We start from the raw sequence: 22,803 nt of genomic DNA, 5'->3' as shown, positions 1-22,803 counted from the left end.
TATTTTTATCCCCAGGGGTACAGGTCTGTGAATCACCAGGTTTACACACTTCACAGCACTCACCAAAGCACATACCCACCCCAATGTCCGTAATCCCACCCCCTTCTCCCAAACCCCCTCCCCCCAGCAACCCTCAGTTTGTTTTGTGAGATTAAGAGTCACTTATGGTTTGTCTCCCTCCCAATCCCGTTGTTTCATTTATTAAGGTGACTGTTTTGATTGATTTTCTGCTGATACAATTTCTTAGCTACAGAAAACAAATTTTATTTCTGTGTTTCCAAATTCACTGTTGTTCTTGGGCACTACTGAAAAGATATAGGTCTATTTGACTCTTTCCTTTACCTGTGCTGCCATTGATAGGTTCACAAGAACAGCAGAATCAAATGCTGACATGAATAGTTTGAAAGTAGCACAGGTTTTTAAAAAGACAGTATTTTTAATTAATATAGCTTCACTGTGAATCAATAGTGTGTGATATTGTTATCAAAAAGCCAAGACAGGGGCACCTGGGTGGCTCAGTGGGTTAAACCTCTGCCTTTGGCCCAGGTCATGATCCCAGGGTCCTGGGATCAAGCCCCGCATTGGGCTCTCTGCTCAGCAGGGAGCCTGCTTCCCTTCCTCTCTCTCTGCCTGCCTCTCTGCCTACTTGTGATCTCTGTCTGTCAAATAAATAGGTAAAATCTTTAAAAAAAAAAAAAAAAAGCCAAGACAGACTTAGCTGTACTATCTGTGTTGGTGGAGTGAAGGAGCTAGTGAATGAATAAAGAAGTTGATAGCGCTACCCTAATCTTCAGTGATACTCCATGCCTAGACTCACAATGTTTATTCACTTCAGGATCCACATTTTCAGTTAACAACAGACTGGAATTTGTACAGAGGAAACTGACCAGATGGTGATAGGACCTGAAATCACATTCTGACAAATGGTGGTAGGATATTAGTAGTGTTTAGCTTGAGAAAGAAAAGACTTAGGGAAAAAATAAGAGGAGCCAAGAGCTACTGGATGCTTATAGACTAAACCAAGGGTTGTGCTCATTCCTTTAATGGATTTCAGATATTATAGATATGCCACAATGGAAAAGGGACTACTCTACTTCAAGAGTTACCCTGGTCGGCAGAGAAAGTCACTAGAAACCATAGAGACAACTTTGCTTATTAGAATGATGACATTTCTAACTCTCAACAACATAATGAGCTGCCTCAATATTAATATATCATGTTTTTGGAGATGCTTAAGTAGAGACTGCCTGAACTCTTTATGGAGATATTTTGGAGGAGAATAAGTATCAAATGGAAGAATAAGTATTAAATGGACACAGGGACCAGATGAACTATAAGACCTTGTCTAATCTTATCCTGCTAGTCCATCATTATCTTACAATACAGTAATCCCTTTTTGATGTTTTAGCTTAGTGGCATGAACACTGCATCGTTAATGCCACTTCCAAGTCAACAGATCACTTGTAGAGAACACTGATTGCTGCATTCCTTCCTGGCAATTAAGACAAAATCTAACACCATCTGAAGCTGCAGGGATGGGGGAGCCGAAAATCTGTGAGTGAATCATTAGGTATAATACCAAGAAGAGACTCAGTTCCTTATTTGATCCCCAGACCCACATATTGTGAGTGTGGGAGAAACAGTCCTGTATGTGGATTGCTTTTCAAAGCATGGCAAATTTTCACTCTCAAATAGTTTGAAAGCATCGAATGTTAGTGGCATTCATTCCTGTCTTTGTATTTAAATGCAGTTATTTATGCTTCTAAAAACCCTATGATTACATTCCTTATTTTGAGCTTCATTATTGTTAATGTGCACACTTTACCATCAGACAACATTTGCATTCATGGCAATGAAGGTTATACCTTAGAATATGGTTCCTGTGAATGGGAAAGAATAATGTTCACTTAAAATCACCAAACTACAATGGAGTTTTATAGCTAGAGAAAACCTGAATATTACATATTATTAGATGAGAAATTCAAGCTCAGAGACATTAAATGACTTGCCACATTCACAGGGCTGGACCAGTAGAAAGCAGAGCACTTTCCTTTTTTTCTTTTGTCTCCCACTCAAGGAGGCAGTTATATGCTGGGGATTTTTGGCAAGATACTCTCCTTTTTTTCTTTTCCTAGCAAGTAGAATGCTTTGATACTAGTCACTTCTAGATCTTTATTCACAGCCTGATTGGCATGGGACCTGAGGAGAAAGTATCAGAGAAGGATTCCAAAATAGTATTTTCTTTACCCATATTAGTTATATTAGTCGGCAGAAATTCTAAGGGTTTCTTGGTTCCTAACTCTGGATTGCTCTTGGATCCCTGCAGTGCTGCGTATGATGCTGTTCTTGACAGAAATGTGGCCATTAAGAAGCTCAGCAGACCTTTTCAGAACCAAACGCATGCCAAGAGAGCTTACCGGGAGCTGGTCCTCATGAAGTGTGTGAACCATAAGAACGTGAGTCGTTATTTTTAACTCTCTGGCAGTGGGAGGCTGTGAGATTGGAGAAAGAACATCAGTGTGCCAACTTGAGTAGGAAGGGCTTTCTTTACTTTGTCATTTCTGCCTGTTAAGATTGTTTATCCTTCCATATGTTACATTTGATTTCATTGTCCTCATGATAGCTTTCTGCTTAAAAATCATCTCAAAACCATATGGTGGAAGAAGGGATAAATTTGATAGATATTTCCTGCTGTGAAATTAACCATATTTGGTTATCTTGTTCCAAAATAACCAGAGAGCTCCAGACTTCTTCCAAAGTAATCAAAAGCAAACAAATACAAAGCCAAAAAATATCCTGCAGAACATTATATTTCTTTATAATTTAAATTTAATTATTAATGGGTGAAAATTTTTATCTCCTTTTTCCTTTAGCTATAGTCTGTGGCCTTCGAATGTTCACTCTGTTTCAGCATCTTCTTTTTTGTAGGGTTGGGCCTATGTGTGGCGACATGTCTGCAAAGGCCATCAGGACAGGATCATCAAGACCTTTTCTCATGGGAACTAAGTAGGGTATACCATCATAGGACTTTCTTCAACTTCAGAGTATAAGCTTCTTCCACTGCACACAAAGGCTTCTAGAATTCTTTCTATGCTCCCGTTCTTCTTAGTAAGGGTACATGCGAGGTCACTCATGATTTGAATAATGACTATTATTAATAAAGAATTTATAAATATAGTGCAGATAACTTATTACATCTAAATGTATGATGAAAATAAGTGATAATTATTATACTAAAACTATAACAATAGCTATCCTAACTCCCTGCAAAGTTTTTCTTAAGTGTGAAAATCACACAGGATATGTGAAATTATCAGCACAGTTTTATAACAAGGGAATCTGTCACGAGGACAACCATCTCTCACTAAGAAGAAAATGTATATATGAGAGTTTAGTTGGAAGATATTTGAAATACAAATATGTGGATTGTTTCTCCAGTGACAATGTTTCTCTTTTCCTCTTACTATTTCACTGACTTTGGGATTCAGCCATTTGACACATAGTTGTTAAATAAGTGAAACCTGCCCCATGGACAGATGCAGATGCTAAGATTACAGTAGTGGAGATAACAGAAGCTAATCCCTGCTTGTGTGGAGCTCATGTTGTACTGGTGAAGAAAAAGCCCATCCGGAAGATAGATAGGCAAATGTAGAGAGTGTCAGATGGTGATAAGCACTATTAGGGAAAACAAAGTGAAGAAGGAAAATTATTCTAGTCAGTGCTGGGTGGGTGGGCTTGCTTTTTAAAATAGAGTGAGCAGGAAAGGTCTCACTAAAGAGGCAAATTTTATGAAAAATGCACCCATCTCTAATTTGACCATGCAAGGAACATGGTACTTCTAAAAAGGACTGTATAAATGATGGAAAGGATGATTCATAAGAAAAGTCATTCTACTAAAGCAATTTATTCTGCCAGTATGTTAAATAAAGGCAGGAACAAGATTAACCACATGGCCAATGTAATCTATTTTTATGATAGCAGACAGGATGAGAAATCCCATGGGCAATGGAAAATGGATAGATGCAAGCAATGAAGCAATGCATGGGAAATTTTGATAGTTTGTGACTTCATATATTTACATTTCCCCTGTCTTCCTTCTAACTCCCATAATGCAATAAACACACTGTAGATAAATTCCCATGTATCTGGTGAATTTGAGGGAATCCTACTCCCTGTTCTTGACTGAAATGTAGAGGTTCACATTTATGATACCTAAAAAGAACTTCCCAATTGAAAAGATTATTTGTAACTGGCTTTCTACCTGCTACCCCCCTTTTGTGTATGTCCATGTGCCCTTCTGTACATCTGTGGAACTAATTTTCTAGAACTCATTAACAGAAAGGAAGTTCACTCACAACCAAATGGAAGTTCCCACATTAGTACTTGTGGTACTACATAAAAGCAGTCAGAATGCAGAACTCTGTAAATGCTATGGAAAGTAAAGTAAAACATTAAAGTAATCCCAACTAAATCTTTAATAATAGAGAAGAGAGTGCATTTAGAAAATTAATGCTTAATTCTAGGAAGTGAGAGCTAATGTGATTGTGGGGCCAGAAAAAACACTGATTCATATCTGCATTTTAAGATGCTAGAATAAGGGTGCCTGGGTGGCTCCATGGGTTAAGCCTCTGCCTTCCGCTCAGGTCATGGTCTTGGGGTCCTGGGATTGAACCCTGCATCAGGTTCTCTGCTCAGCAGGGAGCATTCTTCCCCACTCTCTCTCCGCCTGCCTCTCTCCCTATGTGTGATCCCTGCCTGTCAAAAAAACAACAATAATAATAATAATAAAGAAAATTTAAGGATGCTAGAATAAAGGAACTGGATCAGATTCCTGTGTGAAATTGTTGAAACAAAATGAAAATAGCTGTGATGTGATTTTTTTTAGGCAAATGGAAACACAGTTTCCAAATGATTAGTAGAAGACATTAGAATTTACAAGGGAGCAAAGAAAGAACAGAGGGAAATCAGAGAAGATGAAGCTATAAAACAGGGGACTAGGAAATGGGAAAATAAGAATACATAGTGGAGAAGTTACCTTTTAAAATAATCTCAATTTACGCAAAATTGTAATGCTATTGTCTAAATTAATTTTGGAATAGCTAGATTATTCATTTTCCAGGTGATACAGGTTATCATTTTTCCATATTTAAGGGTTGTTTCTGTATGGGGTATGTGTGTGTATTTGTGTGTGTGCCTGTGCACAGTCTCTAATGATTTTGTTTGAACAAATACCAAAATGAATTACTTTGCAAGACTGATGAAATACTAGAAAAACAGGCCCACCAAATATGTGTGATATACACAATGAAAGATGTATCACAAAGACATTTTTCAACATACTCTATCAGTTAACAGAGTAAGATACTTTGTGATTTTTTTTTTTTGTCAATAATTCTTCAACAAATGAAAGCTCCATGTGGCCTACAGAATTCCCTAGAATTTACAAGGGAAAAATGAGAGCATCTGAACATTTCTCAGATATTTAAAATCACTGCATATGTTTCCATACCACTTATAAAATTTACTAAAATTTATTAATTCATAGCTTAAAATGTTTAAATCTGAAACTTGTTCTTGTCCAGTTTTAGTGAAATAGTTGGTTCTATCCTATGAGTAGAAGATTGTTATCCATATTTTAAAATTTTTATTTTGTACTGGCTCCTTAGTAGAGAATATTTAGCTGAAAGGACATTTTGAGTTGTTTATGTAAGCAGTATATTTGGAAATGTGACAAAGTTTTTTTTTTTTTAATTTACTTATGTTAGAAGGTAAACCTCTTTGCTACCTAATACATAAAATAAACAAAACAGGAAAAAAAAACATTTAAGAAACAGAATTTTGATAAATTTTAAAATATATTTTCCAGTAAATTCACAGTGATATCATCTAGAATATACCTTTTCCCAACCTATCATTATAGCTTAGTTTAAATAATATTTGTGTGTGAAATAGAAGCCAAAAAACTAAATAGCAACACACAAAAAAATCTTAAGTTAGAGAACCACCTCATTCATTTGGAGAAAAAACATGACCTTGCTACATCTTGGTGGGTGTTTTGCTGCTGCCCATTTTTCTTACATGGCTTTTCTTCTTTTTGTTTGTTAATTACTACTCTGTATTCTACCAAGGATTATCACACTCTAGGCAGTATTTCGATTATGTACCTTCTCTGACTCTTCCTTCTGTCTAAGAACTTAAGCTTTTTAATTATATTTAACTTGAAGACATACATCATGTATTTATTTCTGAATACATTTTTCTGTGTTCTGTGAGACTGTTGCAAAAATTTTTTTCCAACTTTTCTCTTCTATTGTAGGACTAGTGTATGACTTTGAGTTGGGTTAAATACTCATTTAAATATGCTTTTTAAATAATTCATTCTCTCCCTTTTTCTTTCTCTCCTTCCTCTATCCCTTCTACTGTTTCTTTTCCAGATTATTAGTTTATTAAATGTCTTCACACCCCAGAAAACATTGGAGGAGTTCCAAGATGTGTAAGTAAGAAAACTCATGAAGGAAGGGAGAGCATAGCACTCAAACAACTCAAGGGAAATTGACAAAATCAATGGATGAAATCCCTTGTAGGGATTGAAGGGAGATAAGAGCTAATAGCAAATGAAAAAGATCCAGTGATGGAATAGAAGGTTCTGTTTCTGGTGTTACTTCCTGGAAAGACACTTCTGCTTCTGACTGGTCTTCTGGTGCTTGTGCTTTATTGTCCAATATCCTTGATTTAATCAGAGATTTATTATTATGTGTTTTTATTATCAATCGACTTTGAGCTTTCTAGAATGACTCTATTCACTTTGAGAAATAAATTATAAGAAAGCCATGTTAAAAATCATTTTAAAATCTTTATTTCTATTTCTGTGGTGCCTCTGATTTTGTGCAAAAAGAATCTATCTAAAAGTAAAGTGACAATAACAGAGGAGAGAAAATGAATCCTAGTACATTGTCTTCTTTGACACAGATACATGGCATTTAGTGGAAGATGCTCTTTTGATTTTTTTTTCCTTATTTGTAATCATAATACTGAAGAAAGAATTCAGGGAATTTGAAGAAAAGTCAGGACAAGATGAAGGTAGAAAATATATGGGTAGGGGGAAAATAGAAAATATATGAACAGAGACCACACACTAATAAATGCCACTTCTGTTAGTAACCTGTGGTAGAGTTAGCATGGCTAACATGTGGCCAATACATGAAAGTTTTTCATAATCTTAACTCGGTCAAAGGTAGAGCTGGGAAGTTTGGAAGACTTATGGGTTTAGGAGGGGATTCTGGCCTCTTTGAAGAACTTCACAGATCTTGTGATTTAGAACTAACCTTGTGGATTTACTTTCCAGTTACTTAGTCATGGAACTGATGGATGCCAACTTGTGTCAGGTGATTCAGATGGAATTAGACCATGAGCGAATGTCTTACCTGCTATACCAAATGTTGTGTGGCATCAAGCACCTTCATTCTGCTGGAATTATTCACAGGGTAAGACCACCTCCTCCAGAAGTATAATTAAGGTGTTTCTGGAGAAAAGAAAGAGCAACTGTAGTTTATTTTCTTTATGTAGAAAGGGTAAGTGGAATATAATGTACTTCCTCATTTCTTTTAAAATAGAATTAGCGCAAAGTTCACTAATGTGTAGAAGAAAATCTAAGCGATACTGTAGCTGCTTTTGTTTTGCATTTTGTTTCAGCGCATTAAGAGTCAACTTCTGAGAAGCCTCATGTTTTCAAGTCCCTTGATTGGCAGAGGTCATATGTGCAGCTGAAATAAGACTGTTTTGTTTCCACAGTTTGTCTCTGGCAGCATAAAGACAGCTTCCCTGATCTGCATTTCTGTCAGGCCTAGAAATGAAAAATAAGCTGAAAGGTCTATGTTGCCACAAGGAGAAACCTAACAATGACAAAAATGATATGTCATTTATTCTACAACCTCTTCCCAAGATGATCCTAAATTGTAAAATTGATAGTCCAATTCTCTTCTGGGTTTAAGAAGTTTTTGGCGATATCTTAAAAATCTCAAAAATCCAATTGTAAACTTCTTTCAGAGCAGTAATCATTTGCTTCATATAATGCTTTGCAGTCAAGGAGGGGGGCCCTAACAGTACTATTACAAGACTGCCATGTTGATTGAGTAGATAGAAATTATATGTTCCATTTGCTGCTGGCTTTTAATTTCTTCTCTTGTTCCTATCGTCAGGATTTAAAACCAAGTAACATTGTAGTCAAGTCTGATTGTACATTGAAAATCCTCGACTTTGGACTGGCCAGGACGGCAGGCACGAGCTTCATGATGACTCCTTATGTGGTCACACGTTATTATAGAGCCCCCGAGGTTATTCTGGGAATGGGCTACAAGGAGAATGGTAAGAAGGTTTCGGAACAGCAGCCACAGAAACCATGAAGAAAATGTGTATACATGTTAGATGGCGAAGGGCAACGTTCTCTTTCATGTATATGTATATATATTTTTAATAGGACCACCAACGTTCATATTTAGAAGGTTTTTAAAAATACTACTAGGAAGAATCACTCATTAAAAATGAGAAGGATGTCTCTGAAAAGTAAGCTTTGCCATAAGAACACTAACATGTTATGGCCAAAAAGAACTGTGGATAGAATCTGATTAAACAGTCAGGCAGGTATTGATTAGCACATATGCTGGAGTTATTGAGACAAATTGCTATCTGAGTTGCAGCTTAGCTCTAAGTGAGTCTGAAAACAGGAAGTAGTCTGTTGCATTTAGCCATTTGGCGTTGTAGCTATCTTAGGTTGATGGCTCTATTCCTAGGAAAAGACAAAAAGATGTCACAAATCCTTGGAGCAAGAATCTTATAAATGCTCAAAGGATAGTCAATTTAGAATAATCCAAATTGTTCAAGTTGGATAAGAGTTTCTTTAATCCTTTAAACTGCTCTGTGAGTAATATTTAGGATAGCAAATACCTAGTAAATTTTCACAAGTTCCAAATCATGGAGAAAATATTCAATTTTATATTAAAAAAATCTAGTATTCATGAACACTTTTAAAGAAAAGAATCTTCAAAATGCATTGCAATTTGATTTTATTAAAGGCCTTATAAAACATCTATTAGAATGCATTGCCATATATTATTTTGAAAAGAATACCTCTAACAAGTAATGTAACATATTAAAAAATATATCTAATAAACCTAAGAATTGAAATTGTTGTAAATTAGGATTGGATGTATGTGCTCAGTGTATCTTGCATGGTTACTTTATGTTTTATTCTATTTAATTCCTAGCAGTCTATTTTTATAAATTTTATAAAAATAATTATCCATTTATTTTTACATGCAGGTACTACAGGGTGCATTTATGAAAATTCCCTGGCCACCAAAGTTTTAAAAAATTTCTTTGTGTACTTTCAGATTAGAAGGAGGCCAATAGTTCTGTGCATTTGTGCAGAGGAAAGGGAGAAGTCAGCTCTTGGGAAGGTCAGGTTCGTTTTGGTGAACGATGGCAGGATTCTGTTACCTTTTAACTTGGAAGAGGCAAATCTACTCCTCTTCCCAAGGTCTAATATCACAGCTAACTTATTTGGAAAAGAAGATATTTGTATACATTTTTCACAGGCTGTTTGTAAAAAAATCAAAGGGGAACCAATTTTAAGAAATCAAGAAATCAAACATCTACAGAGCCTGGGGCTGGGGTCTGAATTTTCCTCTCATAGTGTTATGGATCTTTGCTGCACAAATGGCACGTGATTTCCTCCCTTTTCCTTCCCTCACCAGAAAAGGTTGCAAGTTTCTGCCTTAATTTTTTTTTTTTTTTTTACTTCTCTAGATCTGTGAAGGCATAGCTAGCACCCTTGTGCTGACCTCTTGCCTATGAGAGGAAGGTTATCATGCAGAAAACCCGCTTGTTCCTCTATCAGGCATGCCCAGCTATCCCATGCACCTAACCCTGCCTTCCTTCCCCCAAAAAAATTTCAGCCTAATGTTTTTGCCCCAAAGTTGCCTTGGTCCTTACTAAAAAGCAAGCTGGAAGACGGTAAAGATTGGTAAGAGAAGGCGAAGCATGTTTGGTTAACGAGTATGACAACTGAGAAATAAACAATACAAACAAACAAAACAATTTTTAAACACCTTTAATACCTTTTCACTTTACTTCCAGATGACTCCTTTATACATGTGCTAATTGATCATATCTTTATTCTTGAAATACTTCAAATAGAAACTAAAACTGATGTTTATTTGCAAGGATAACTTCTGAAGGAAAAACTAAGTCCCGAACACCAGGGATTCCAATACTTCTGCCTTTAAACCATGGTTCTAGCCGTTTCCTAGTTTCTTGGATTTGCTTGCGTGTATGCTGTTTTGAACCAACCAACTAAACAAACAAACAAACAAAAACGAGGGAACAAAAGAGTGGTCTTCCACATAACCAAGTGGAATAGAAAATGGAAAAGACTGATTAAAATTATTTTCGCTATATCCAGCAAATAGTCAAAACCCCCTGATCTCTGTTAGCAGCCACCTGCTATGGAGATGCATTTGGTGTAGTTTCTGTTTTTCCATGTCACCTCTTTGGCACTGGCACTACAGAGGTGATCTGAGGTACTCATAACGTAATTTTCAAAAATTAATATGAGTTCTCATACTAAACATTGCTAATGTACTATTACAGTGTTGGTTTTGATTTGGGTGTGACTTTTGGTGGGAGACCAAAATTGTACCTTCTAATCAAACTGTTCTTTTTTCCTCCTCCTTCAGAGATCAATTATCTTAGTTAACTTTACTTTCCTCCCTTTTCTTCACTTCCCTCTCTCCTGTTCTAGTGGATATATGGTCTGTGGGATGCATTATGGGAGAAATGGTTCGCCACAAAATCCTCTTTCCAGGAAGGGACTGTATCCTTGTACCTTTTGCTGCAGCTTTACCTGTTTTGTTCTCTCTCCCTTTAAACATATAATGATTTTACCAGGAGAGTAAAGATAGAAGCAAAAAGTTGGGTAAGTGGTGTCATTGTGATTAAAAAGCAAAGTGATGATTTATATAATCTGACCAGTGCTGAACTCTCCCTGCTGCAATGATCTGTTTTAATTAAATTTTTAATGGACTTTTTTTCTTTAAATTATTTTCTTGTCTGTAACTCAAAATAGCATTACTATTTTTTTGTAAATAAGAGAAGTCACCAAATCCCAAATTATTAAAATGTCTTTATCTTATAACTAGCAAAAAGAGTTACTATTTGTAAGTATTTTCCACTTTTTTCTAAAACTATTTTATGCTTCTACAACATTTAGGCATAATAATTTCTCTCCTTGCTGACATCCTAAACTTCTGTCTAGTTTCATTGATTTGGATTACTCTTGACACTGTCCAGTCTTAAATAGGTCAATATAGCATATCCTCCTTAAAACTTGAACTTCCACATTTAAAAATCATAATTATAATTCAGATTGCCAGAGATCAGCAGGGTTTAAAATAGGCTTCCCATACTTGACTTGGAGATATGACTGAGACTCAGATAATTGCTTTTCCAATGAAATTTAAAATTTTAAGAAGTAATATTTATTCAACTTCTACCACTAAATCCTATACTAGAATCCATCAGAAATTTCTTGGAGAGCTATCTATGATTTAGAATTATTAAGTGAGCTTGCATATTTCTGAAATGACCAAAAGTTCATTCTCAAACAATGTCACATATTAGTGTTTGCAATATGTAGGTAATAAAGTTTATATATTAATAGAGAATATATTTTATACATATAGAAATACCCTCATAACACACAATCATGCAAATCTAGGTGGAACAGTTGCCAACTTTAACAGTGATAATGCAAGATTGAGTTTAGTATATTTACTACATATGAAATTTTTTAGAAACTCGCAATAAATATGTGGTCTATAACTCTATTAAATATTGTATCTGATTAATAAGAAAACTCTATTAAGGAACTCTCTTATTACGTAAGAAAGATTATGATTATTATTTAGTAAATTCAATGAGAAATTTATGCCACCGTGAGCACTCATTTCTGTAGGCCCTTATTTATTCTGCTGGGTATTAGTAAGATACTCTCTAAATTCCAATAGTAAAGCAAGAGTACTGACATCTTCTAACACTATACTGTCCATTAGGTAGCCACTAAGCACATGTAGCTATTCAATACTAAAATTACGACTAGTCTGAACTGAGGTTTATTTTATGTGCAAAATGCATACTAGATTTTGAGGATATAAAAAAAAGCATATAAAATATCTCAGTTTCTATGTTGATATTAAAATGACAATACTTCCTTTTACTTTTATTTTATTTTAAACTATTTATATTTGGAGAATAAATTAAATATCCAAGGTAGTTGAATTAAATAATATTATAATTTAAATTCATATTTAAATGTACCAACTTCATATAAATGTAGGAGTATGTGTGTGTGTGTATGTATGTGCTTTTTTCTTTGGGGTATAATATATTTCAGACCAAAAAAAAAAAAAAAAAGGAACTTCTCAATCAGTACTCAAAGTGAAGTTGCACAGTTATGTCTTTATAATGCACTGGTTAGTGGAACATAAAAAGTCACAAAATATCTCATTTCCATGTGATGTTATTATAAGTCACTTGATTTCCATGTGGCCTGGTTCTCTGAGATCTACTATAGCTCTTCAGACATTTATCAGGATTACTTTTCTCCTATTTTAGCAGTATTAAATTTAAAAGCCAATAAAATTAGAAAAAGTCAAAAAACATTTTCTAGCCCAAAATGTCTTTCAGGAAAAAAAGCAAACAAAGATAATAACATCATATTGATAATTCTCTATTCTTCCAATGATTGTTTTCTTGGAGGTCTTTTTTCCCTTTTATTATAGTTTGTTTCAGGAAAATATTTAGAACTAAATATTTAGAGAGTTAGTTACTCTTTAGAGAGTAAATTGTGCTAACATCAGTACATAAAATGTATGTCCTTGAAAAAAGTGATCCTAGAAATTGAATAAACTTTAAAACAAAAATTTAGATTGTGATATGGATTTATATTCGGTATCCCTTTATCTCAGTGATGATCATATAAAATAATGGTCTTTGATAGCCTACTGCCATATATGATAATGAGCTTGCATACAGACTTAAAAGTCAATGGAAAAGATATGTATAGAGACTTATAGTGGAAAACATCTTAAGTTAAATTTTACTTAAATATGAGTAAATGATTTCCAGATAAAATGTGTTAGAAGAACTGCCATTTTTCTGGAAATGTTTTCATTTAGATTTAAATCCTTAGTTCATTTTACCTTTAATTAAAATTATAATTTAATATCTTAAGTCATGACCACATTTAAAAATTAAATGGTAGCATCCCTATTAAACAGTGGATTACTGTACTCAGTGTTTTTGAGTGGAATTGTTTCATTAATCTTTACATGAAGCTACAAGTTTATGATTAGAGCTTCCCACCAATAGTCAAAATATCAGAGCATTGAATTAATTTCACTAACCATGATGATCAGATACAAGATTTGGGATTGATGGAGTATTTATGGAGAGACGAATCATACCAACATTTTAGCATATTAAAATGATTCCAGCCTGTACTGATAGTAATAGCAAAGTGCGGTATATGCTAATTGATTTCTTCTGAGACTCTTCAGAGATGTAAAAAAAAGCAATCATAAGTTCCTGTGACTTTTCCTTATAATTATTCAGAGTAATTTCTATTAAATTTCTCTGAGGGTGAAAAATTATATATTGCTCTATCATCATGATCAACATTATTCCTCTCTCCCACAGAACTTTTTAACATTCTCTTTCTTAATCTGAACCTACAACAAAAATAGTAAAACATCTTGACAAATTGGGAAATCTTATGAAATTATTATTTATGACTGAAGTTTCTATTTTCCTGCATTAAAATGGTCTTTGTATTTTGAGAAACACTGTGTGGGTTTCTGAGCTACTGATATGATCCAGATGATATTATAGGGTAGTTTCTTGACTATTAAAGTGTTGGCAAAATACGTATATACATACACACATATGTACACGTACATACATACATATTTGCTTTTCCATTAATTAATTTTTTGATTTTTTTAATATCCAAGGGATTATTTATAAAATATTTGTTTTTATCATGTGAATAGTTTAATTATACAAACATACACTATTACACATTCAATTTTTATTATAGTGTTATAATTAAAGCCTATTTCACAGGCTATATATTGACATATGGTATTACTTAAAATTCTTCAGCCCATGACAAATTTCAAGTTAACAGTAAATATATGATGTCCATTATCTTCTTTAGTCCAATGGTCATAAAAGAGGTATCAGTCATTTTGCATTTCATTCAGATTTTGTTTCTTTCAACAATATCTTATAGTAAAGTTACGCTGTCTTAGAAGTTGTGTTTTTTTTTTTTAAAGGGCATTTAGTCCCTGACTCTCTCCCCACCTCAAGCTCCAAAGGGGGCATGCCATATTCTGGATTACTGAAGTTTCATAATACCAGTAGAATTTTCATATAATACAAATTCTTTCTTAAAGCCTACTTCTTTTAGATATATTCTTTTTACATTTTTTTTCTTCCATTCTACTTAACATGGCAACAGCTTCTTCAAGCAAGACTTGTGAAGCCCTTTATCTAGAGTTCTTGGTCAGAGTTCCTTGGACCAGGGGGATATTAAAGAGAGGCACACTGAATTTGAAATTTGAAATTTCTAGACTTCAAGTATATTATCTTCAATTAAGGCCAAATAGCCCCCTTTTCTTTTCCCTCTGAAGACATGAGAAATTTCAGTTAGGATGAGAATGATGTACATATAAACTTGCCAAAGAGCCAAGTTAAGGAACAGATAAATGATTTGTCAAAAATGTACTTGAGTAAATAAGGAAAACATCCTCAAACTTAATGAATGTCAGAGCTTTTCTAAGCTTGAACATGAAAATTAGGAATAGTCAAAGTAAAGTGAATCAAAGTGAATCTCTAATGCAGAGAGATATTCTTACTCCTTACCTCTTTGAAATAACCATGCTTACTTTCTAATAAACTTTTGCAACTAATACATTACTATAGTCTGAAGCTAATATTATGGTAATACAGTATTATCTCAAACCATATATGATTTATGACTTTAAATAAAGGCATGAAGTAAAACTTCAGTCATTCTTTCATACCCATAAACACATTGCAGATAATCATGAACATTAAAAAAACTTTTTATTTTTATTTCTTTGTACTTGTTTAAAAGAATATGTTTTTACCATTAATTTTTTTACTACTCTTTTATTATTATTTTGAGAAAATCTGAGTAAGACAGGAATCACTAGATTGGTAATTCCAGATGTCTCCCTTGATGTCTAGGAGAGGAGCTGCTGAGGGCTAGCTTCCGCAAAGCTCTCCTGGGAGTACTCAGAAGTTCCGTCTCCTAGAAATGCATGCAGAAAAGTTTAAAAGCATATTATTTTTTCCTGTTCCTCTACAGTTTTATAGACAGAATACTGAGTGATTTTTTTTGATGAAGTGAAAAATATCAAGGGGGGAGAGCCACAAACAATACAATACATTCTTTCGTCATTACTGTGATATTCCATTCAAACTGTCCTGGCTTCAGGTGGCCCTTAGGACAGAGTTTGTGAACAGTGATACCTTCTGTGTGCAACCCCCTTTCTTCCTTCCACAGTCCACTGAAAGTCAAGTGCATACTGTAATAGGGATCCAAGAATTGGCTTCTGGTCCTGTTCTGTTTGGTCATGTGACCTCCTCTAAATTTTAATTTACTTTATAAAATACCTCCTCTCCTTATCTTACAGGATTTCTATGTACATATAAACATTAGATGTTTACAAACATACACATACCTGTAAATACTTTCAAAGCTAAGAAACACAATATTTCTTTTATAAAGTTAATTAGATTGGGGATACTCTAGCCCAAATAACCTTCAAATTGAATTAGATAAACTATAAAAAAATGAAAATAACTGAAAGTCTACCTAGAATAAAAAATTTCTCTCAAAGGATGAGAAATGAAAATTATCTGTGAATTAGACAATAGTAAAAAGCAAAAAAAAAAAAATAAAGTTTGCCATTTGCTAAAATACTTCTGTAACCTGATGTACAGAATAAAGTGAAGATACTGATAGTGGTGATGATGTGAGACATCTGGAGCCAGCATTTGTTTATTGATCAGAACAATGAAAAGTAAAAAAGAAAAGTTTAAAGAAAAAGACATTTTTCAACATTAGGACTTCTTTGAATTACTTATTCCTATACACTACAGAATTATATGGATTTTGAAGAATGACATTTAAAACAAATTGGTGCAGTAAAAATTATTTAAATCTTTTTTATGGCAAAATATTTTGTAAGTTTATTAGTTTATTTTATTTGTAACTTAATATAAAGGTAAAAATTTTCTCCTTTGCTCCAAGTTTCAGTGAATTTTTTCTGTTTCATAAAAAAGCAAATCAGAAATAGAAAGTGTTTTAAATAAAGGTTAAAAATTAATAATATAATGACACAGAAGTTCTAAAACAAGAAAAGCAAGTTGAATCGGTAGCCTCAGACAGAAAATCTTCCTTTGATTTCTTGGCATTAGAATATTTAACATTCCACAAATATTATTTTTCTTATTTAGACTTACATGTGTAAAATATATATGTTTCTTTAGTCTTTTATAATCCCTTCTCTTCACTGAAGTTTAAAACAATGTGCTCTTGTTGACTATCTAAATTTATAACTTTTGAAACAAACTTTTCAAAGAAACATTGTGATATTAGAAAATCATATGAAATCTTGCTATTGTATTTTGTGGTATGCTTTGAAAGAAAATATATCAAAACACATTGTCTGAATCCTATGTCAAATGAAGCTATAGTTAGATTAGGGAGAAAAACAATGCGTTCTCACAATTGTGTTACCAGAGTCACATAATGCCCTACTTGGAAGATATTTGCCAGGTTCCTAGATAGACATTCACATAGTCCAAAAACATTTCACTGTCGATTACAACCCAAGTCATTGGACAGAATGTGGAAATAGCAATAGAATGCTTTATTTAGATTTAAGCTGCCAGAGCCTGCATTATATCATTTCTCTCTCTTGGCTAGAACAGAAAAAAAGAAGATAACTTAGCATAATTTAATGCCTGACAAATGATACGATGACACTTGAGATTTTCTCATTTAGAGAATTAATCACCATAATTTAGTAACACCAAAACTTACTTAACGTCCCTTCAAGGGAAAGTGACTCAGTTTCTGAGTGTCACCATTGCAAATGAATTTTCTTTCTGCCAATGGGAATACTGATGATGGGAGAGGAGGAAATGTAATAAATCAGAATCATAAAAGCAACCAGAATTCTAACTGGGCAGCACTCATGTACAAAACTCTTACAGAGACCAAATACTGTATCAGGCAGTCTCAGAAAGCATCAAAATCCAGTTTCCAACAGTAATCGAATTTGCAAATTTCTTCTCAGGTCTATGCATGATCAGTATTCATTGAACTATCTTGACAAATCTCATAAAATAATCTAATCTTCTTGCTAAGCAGATATGTATATTAGTTGAGGGAAGACTTACCACCAACCCCACCTCCCTGTTCCAGTAAGATTTAGTATCAAATTCTTTTATTACCTATTTCCTATTTTAGTTGTGATGAATAATTCACAAAATCTGGTGCAATGAGTTTATCTTGAGAAACAATCTTGTCTTGAGTATATAAAGATCCATATAAATGTGCATATATTCTATGTTCGTAATTCATATTAATAGAGTTTATCATTTCTAGGCACAAGGCTCACCCACTTAGGTGGCATAAGCATGGAGAGTCTGTAGGAATAATGATTAGTGAATAAGGTTAAATGAGAATGGGAAATTGCGAAGGTTTCTAGGGTATTTTTACTCAAAGCTTCCTTAAAATAGAGAAAATAGAGCTCATTATATTAATCAGTAGTTCAGATCTAGAGTTTTTATCTCAGCATTATTTTTTGAAAAGCTTTATGATCTATTAAGTCTAGTTTGGGTTCTGACATGAAGATAAATTTCCAAAACTAATCTCTTTTAACTTTGAAATATCTGCATCCAGCAGAGCCACACAAAGGAGAACTGGAAGATATGCCAATTATTAATACCAATTATTAAACCAACAACTATCTAAAGCAACATAAGGACTAAGATTCCATTTAGATCAACTGTTACTGTTATTGCAGTTATTTAAAGGTATATGCAAGGGAGTGAAAGTCAAGGGATTTTAGTCTGAAACATGAGAATCTGTCAGTTTTAGGAAAGGAGTGGCCAGGGATAATAGGCTATATTTGCATAAGTTAAGATTATTATTTAGATGAGGAAGCCGGGCAATTTCTTTTTAGATAATGGGAAAAGTTCCATAGGGTCAGCTGTGATTGATTATGTGGAATGCATTTTTAAGTGGTTTTAACAGTGAAAGGATCACCCAGTGACTTGTGAGTTTCCCTCACTGGAAAGACTTCCTTATTATATCTAAATATAATATTAAATAAACATTGAATAAACTTTTCCAGAATATATTTAATACCAATATATAGTTATACTTAGTTACCAAGCAATGTAGAAGGATCTTTACCACACATAATCCTATCAAATCCTTTTTAAAAATTTTTACATGATAAATACTATTTATCATCCCCATTTTAGAGGATGAAATTTATATTAAGAGAGATGAAGTACCTTGACCAAAGCTATAGAGTTAAAAAGCAATCGAGTTGGTTTTGTAGTAGAAAAATGAGTATCTGCCAGAGATAATATAGAAGAGATTTTTTTCATTAAATAAAAAATAAAAATTGATGTTTTCTAACTCCCTGATACAAATACTCCCAGATTCTGTTTGTGGCAGAAGCCACCTTTTCAGAGTGTTTGAATAGGTACAGGCAAGAGAAAACCCTGCTTATTGAGTTTTTATCTATTTTTTTTTGTCTTTGTCTTCCACAATATCTATAAAAATAGATACACTGTAAATAGCAAGTTAGACTGGTCACTTTGGACAGTATGATAAGAAAACTTGCAATTCCAAAATAAATGCATTTTCAGAGATCTTTTTTCTGTTAATCAAAGATTCTCTCTCTCTTGTGAGGCAAGCATTATCCATAATTACAAATGCATTAATAATAAAGAGATGCGCAACTGTTTGCTCTATCTTTCCCTGATATTTTTGCATGTCACTTGCTTTCCTAAAATGGAAGCAAAACAGATTTGCTTCTGTTGGTATGCTTGTCACCTTCAAAGCTGTAACCATTTCTTTGCAGTGATCATTCTGTTTAGGTGTTAAGTCAAATAATGGAAACTTTGAGTTTAACCTGAGTGAGATTTTCACATTGGAAAGAATCTTATGAGGAATTCTTTAAGGTCACTGCCAAATTACAAAATGTAATTTGAAGAGTAAGTGGAGCAAAATTATAGTGTACTGCTATTTTAATGCCTTTTCCTATTTGCTCCCCCTCAACATCCCTTATTCTTCTAGGTTATCTTCCCCCTTAAGAATGACTTATCTCTCTTTCTGACTTTTCAATAGGAACACGTGAGTAACCAAGTATGGTTAAAGAGAGAGATTTTACTTTCTTGCTTCGCCTTTTCCCATTTTGCCCCTCCCTGTGTGCCCTCTGCCCTAGCTTACTGATTTTAAGTTCTGGATGATAACTGGCAATAGTAGAGAAGCCATTGTAATTCCACCTTGAATTCTGGGTTTCTCTGGATTCATATTCTGAGAAGTGTCAGCTCTTTAAATCATGTTGTTCATTTCATGTTGAACCATCCCGTTTTGAAAGCCAGTATTTCTTGCCATTATAAAGCAACCATGTTTATAAGAATAAGGCAAGGCTTCCTGTTTAGAAACATGCTCCTTTGATGGGAGTCAATGAAACTGAGCCAGCATATTTCGAAACATTCATTCTTGAACTGGCATTTCACTTCTGGAAATTTATTCATATTTATAAATAAGAGTAACTGTGTTTTGTAAAAGAAACCCTTTCTTCTGAGGTTTCTGGCAGCTCAGCTTTTTTTTTTTTTTTTCAAATATGGTATATGAAAGAATAAAAAAGAAACCAATTTGCATGTTTCCCATATTAAAACAATCTAGAATAATTTACAATACAAATCAGTAAGACTCTAGTAGATGAATGCAAATTAGACCTTTTAAATCAAAAACTAAATTAATCATTGAATTATAATTGCAAAGTAATATTATCATGCATTAAGTAGCATCGAGTGGCACTGTTAGTTCAGTTGCATAGCAGAGAGGGCCCTGACATTCTTGTGCTCTCCCTATTTTGCTGTTTTAAAACAATAATGATCATGAGACTGGCCTCTGAGCCAGTCAGTGAGAGGTCAAACCGTTGCTCTACAGCGTAGGTAGCCAAGTGTTTTCATTTATTTGCTGTTCTATTCCTATCTTCTTGTTTATCTTCATTTCATTTTTGTTTTCAGTTGACATGTGGTCAGTAGGGTGCATCATGGGAGAAATGATAAAAGGTGCAGTGCTGTTTCCTGGCACTGATCGTATCCTTCTTAGCATCCAGTGGTCTCCCTGGGTGTCATTCTCAAATCAATTCCTTTTGGTCTAACACAACACTGCTGGTGGTATGTACTCACCATCTTTACAGGGGTTCTAAGGGACTCCAATGTCAAATATTTACCAGCTGGCATCGTGGTAGAGTAACCTAGTCTCCTAGATAGATCTTACGTGGATAATACAGTATCAAACATTCAGCATGCTTTCAAAATATCTGCCTTAAAATTCAGTCCTATGAAACTAACAGTGATATGCTCTTCTCTACTGGTTCTCTTTTGGGGAGAGTAGATGTTTTAAAATTAAGTTATTTTCAAAACTAGATAATAAATGACAAAATATTTCAGTTTTAAGACTGGAGATTTATGCTTTTAAGAAATATTCACTTGACATGGAAATTTTTAACCAGTTAGATTCTTTTTCACCCTAAAAACACGAGAGGTTTATATTAACACATATGAATTTCATTTTAAAATTGACCAACATCTTTTAAAATTCTTTTTGTCATTTACTTCATTTCTAGGAATAATAGGTCCAATTCCTGTTCTTATTTTTTCTACATTATTAACAAGTACAAAAATTAAAACCTCATTAGTTACTAAAGATTATATAAAACTTCTGAAGAAAAAAATTTCTGTCACTTGAATAAGTAAAAGTGATCTTAGGCAGCTAATAGTTAACAAGTAAAGATTCCAGGAGCTCTTCGGTGTTAAGTAGATACAGACACTGTGTTATTATATGGGTGTGTAATAATTTATTTTCTTAAATTGGTAAATATTCTACACCCAGTCACTTATGAAGATATTATGTCTTCATCATATTAAAGATAAAGCCTCTGCTTAAATGACTATGATTCAAAAATAAAATCAAACCTATAATAATGAGGTTTTAATGTATAATTAAAGTAAACCTAATTACTAATATAGTGTATGCTAACCATATTACAATTAGCTATTTGCTTTGAGGAATAACATTACTTATATGGATATATATAGTTTTATACAAATACTCTCTGTGTGTATTAAAGGACCAGTTTGGGAAATGACTGAGTTAGGCACTTAATTAGTTTTTATTGAATGTAAGAACTAACCTAAAAATGTTTATTTTGTAAAAATAAAACTGCACTGTTTTTACTTCTATTCTTTTTTCTAGTCTTATTTATGACACATTTATTTTTTAAAGTTTTTGTCTATATTGCAGTTTTGTCTTCTAAATATTCAGTTTATTAAATAACATCAATAAATTCATGTTTATGGTGATGTTGTTTCAAAGTCAGTTGGCTTGATAAAAACTAAATTTCTTCAGATTTCTGAGAAACAGGATTGTTTTTTTCATTTCCAAGGGATTTTAAACGTTACTTTGGTCTTTGGACATCAACATGAAACAGTTCTTCAGTTTTGATTAATTTTAGGCATTTGATGAAAATAGACTCAATCTGTTAACTTTGTACTCTGCTTTTTCAGTTCATTGTGGTGACTGAAATGAATATTTGCCACCTCTAAATTAAAATGATGGATTATCACTACTTTCCTCTCATGTTCTATTTAAAAAATCAAATCACGTTTCTACAATGGAGTTAATAAGTGCAGATTAACATTTCTTTGAATACATTTTTGGGGAGAAGTTGCTTGGGTATCATTTCTAATTTGGATACTAAAATCCTTTGTAAGTAAAGCTTTAGGCTGCTACTAATGTTAAAAACTCATAATAGATGAGCTTTCAATGCCTACACTTGATATTTTATATTGACTTATTTTTGGGATTCTTCTTATAGGGATCTATTTGTAAATTTCTTGAAGGACAAATGCTAATTATTTTCTAAAGTGGCTTCTCTGAGTGTAGGATGTGGTCTTTTAATGATTTCAAACATGTTAGTTAAAGTTTAAGTCATTCTTTTTCAAGCAAAAAAATTATGAACACTGACTTTCATAAGGTTAAACCTTTAAAATGGAAGATAGATTATTTTTAAAATTCTCTATTATTAGAAATGAGTTCTGTGAAGAGGCAATAAAATTGTATCTAAATTTATTAGTTTAATAGAGCCTTTAAAATGGAGTTAGAGATATACAATATGTATATACATGTGGATACAATATGTATCCATACAATACATCATAAGAAGATCATATTATTTTAATCAACATATCCTTACTTATATGAAGGGATTCTCAAAATAAATGATTGCTAGAAATCCTTGCAATATGAGCTATGCATGTCTTCTTAATATATAAGCCAATTCAACAACAACATTTAAAATATTAATAAGACATTATCCCCTTTATCCTTTACATCTA

At 33.3% G+C, this 22,803-nt stretch overlaps 1 protein-coding gene across 12 annotated transcripts in view; it reads left to right on the top strand.

The window, feature by feature from the left end:
- Positions 1-22,803, top strand: part of MAPK10 (mitogen-activated protein kinase 10) — a 593,666-nt gene that overhangs the window by 501,897 nt on the left and 68,966 nt on the right. For 11 of the 12 annotated variants that reach the window (XM_059375288.1, XM_059375259.1, XM_059375269.1 and 8 more), the window contains 5 exons: positions 2,327-2,456; positions 6,435-6,493; positions 7,346-7,484; positions 8,199-8,364; positions 10,799-10,870. In XM_059375288.1, coding sequence (XP_059231271.1) covers positions 2,327-2,456; positions 6,435-6,493; positions 7,346-7,484; positions 8,199-8,364; positions 10,799-10,870 — 566 coding nt within the window. Of the gene's footprint in view, positions 1-2,326; positions 2,457-6,434; positions 6,494-7,345; positions 7,485-8,198; positions 8,365-10,798; positions 10,871-20,427; positions 20,500-22,803 lie in introns of all 12 variants that reach the window. The other variant, XM_059375342.1, reaches the window with a different exon arrangement.

Source organism: Mustela nigripes, chromosome 1 (genome assembly GCF_022355385.1).
Source record: "Mustela nigripes isolate SB6536 chromosome 1, MUSNIG.SB6536, whole genome shotgun sequence".
NCBI lineage: Eukaryota > Metazoa > Chordata > Mammalia > Carnivora > Mustelidae > Mustela > Mustela nigripes.
This window is presented reverse-complemented; position numbering and strand designations above follow the sequence as displayed.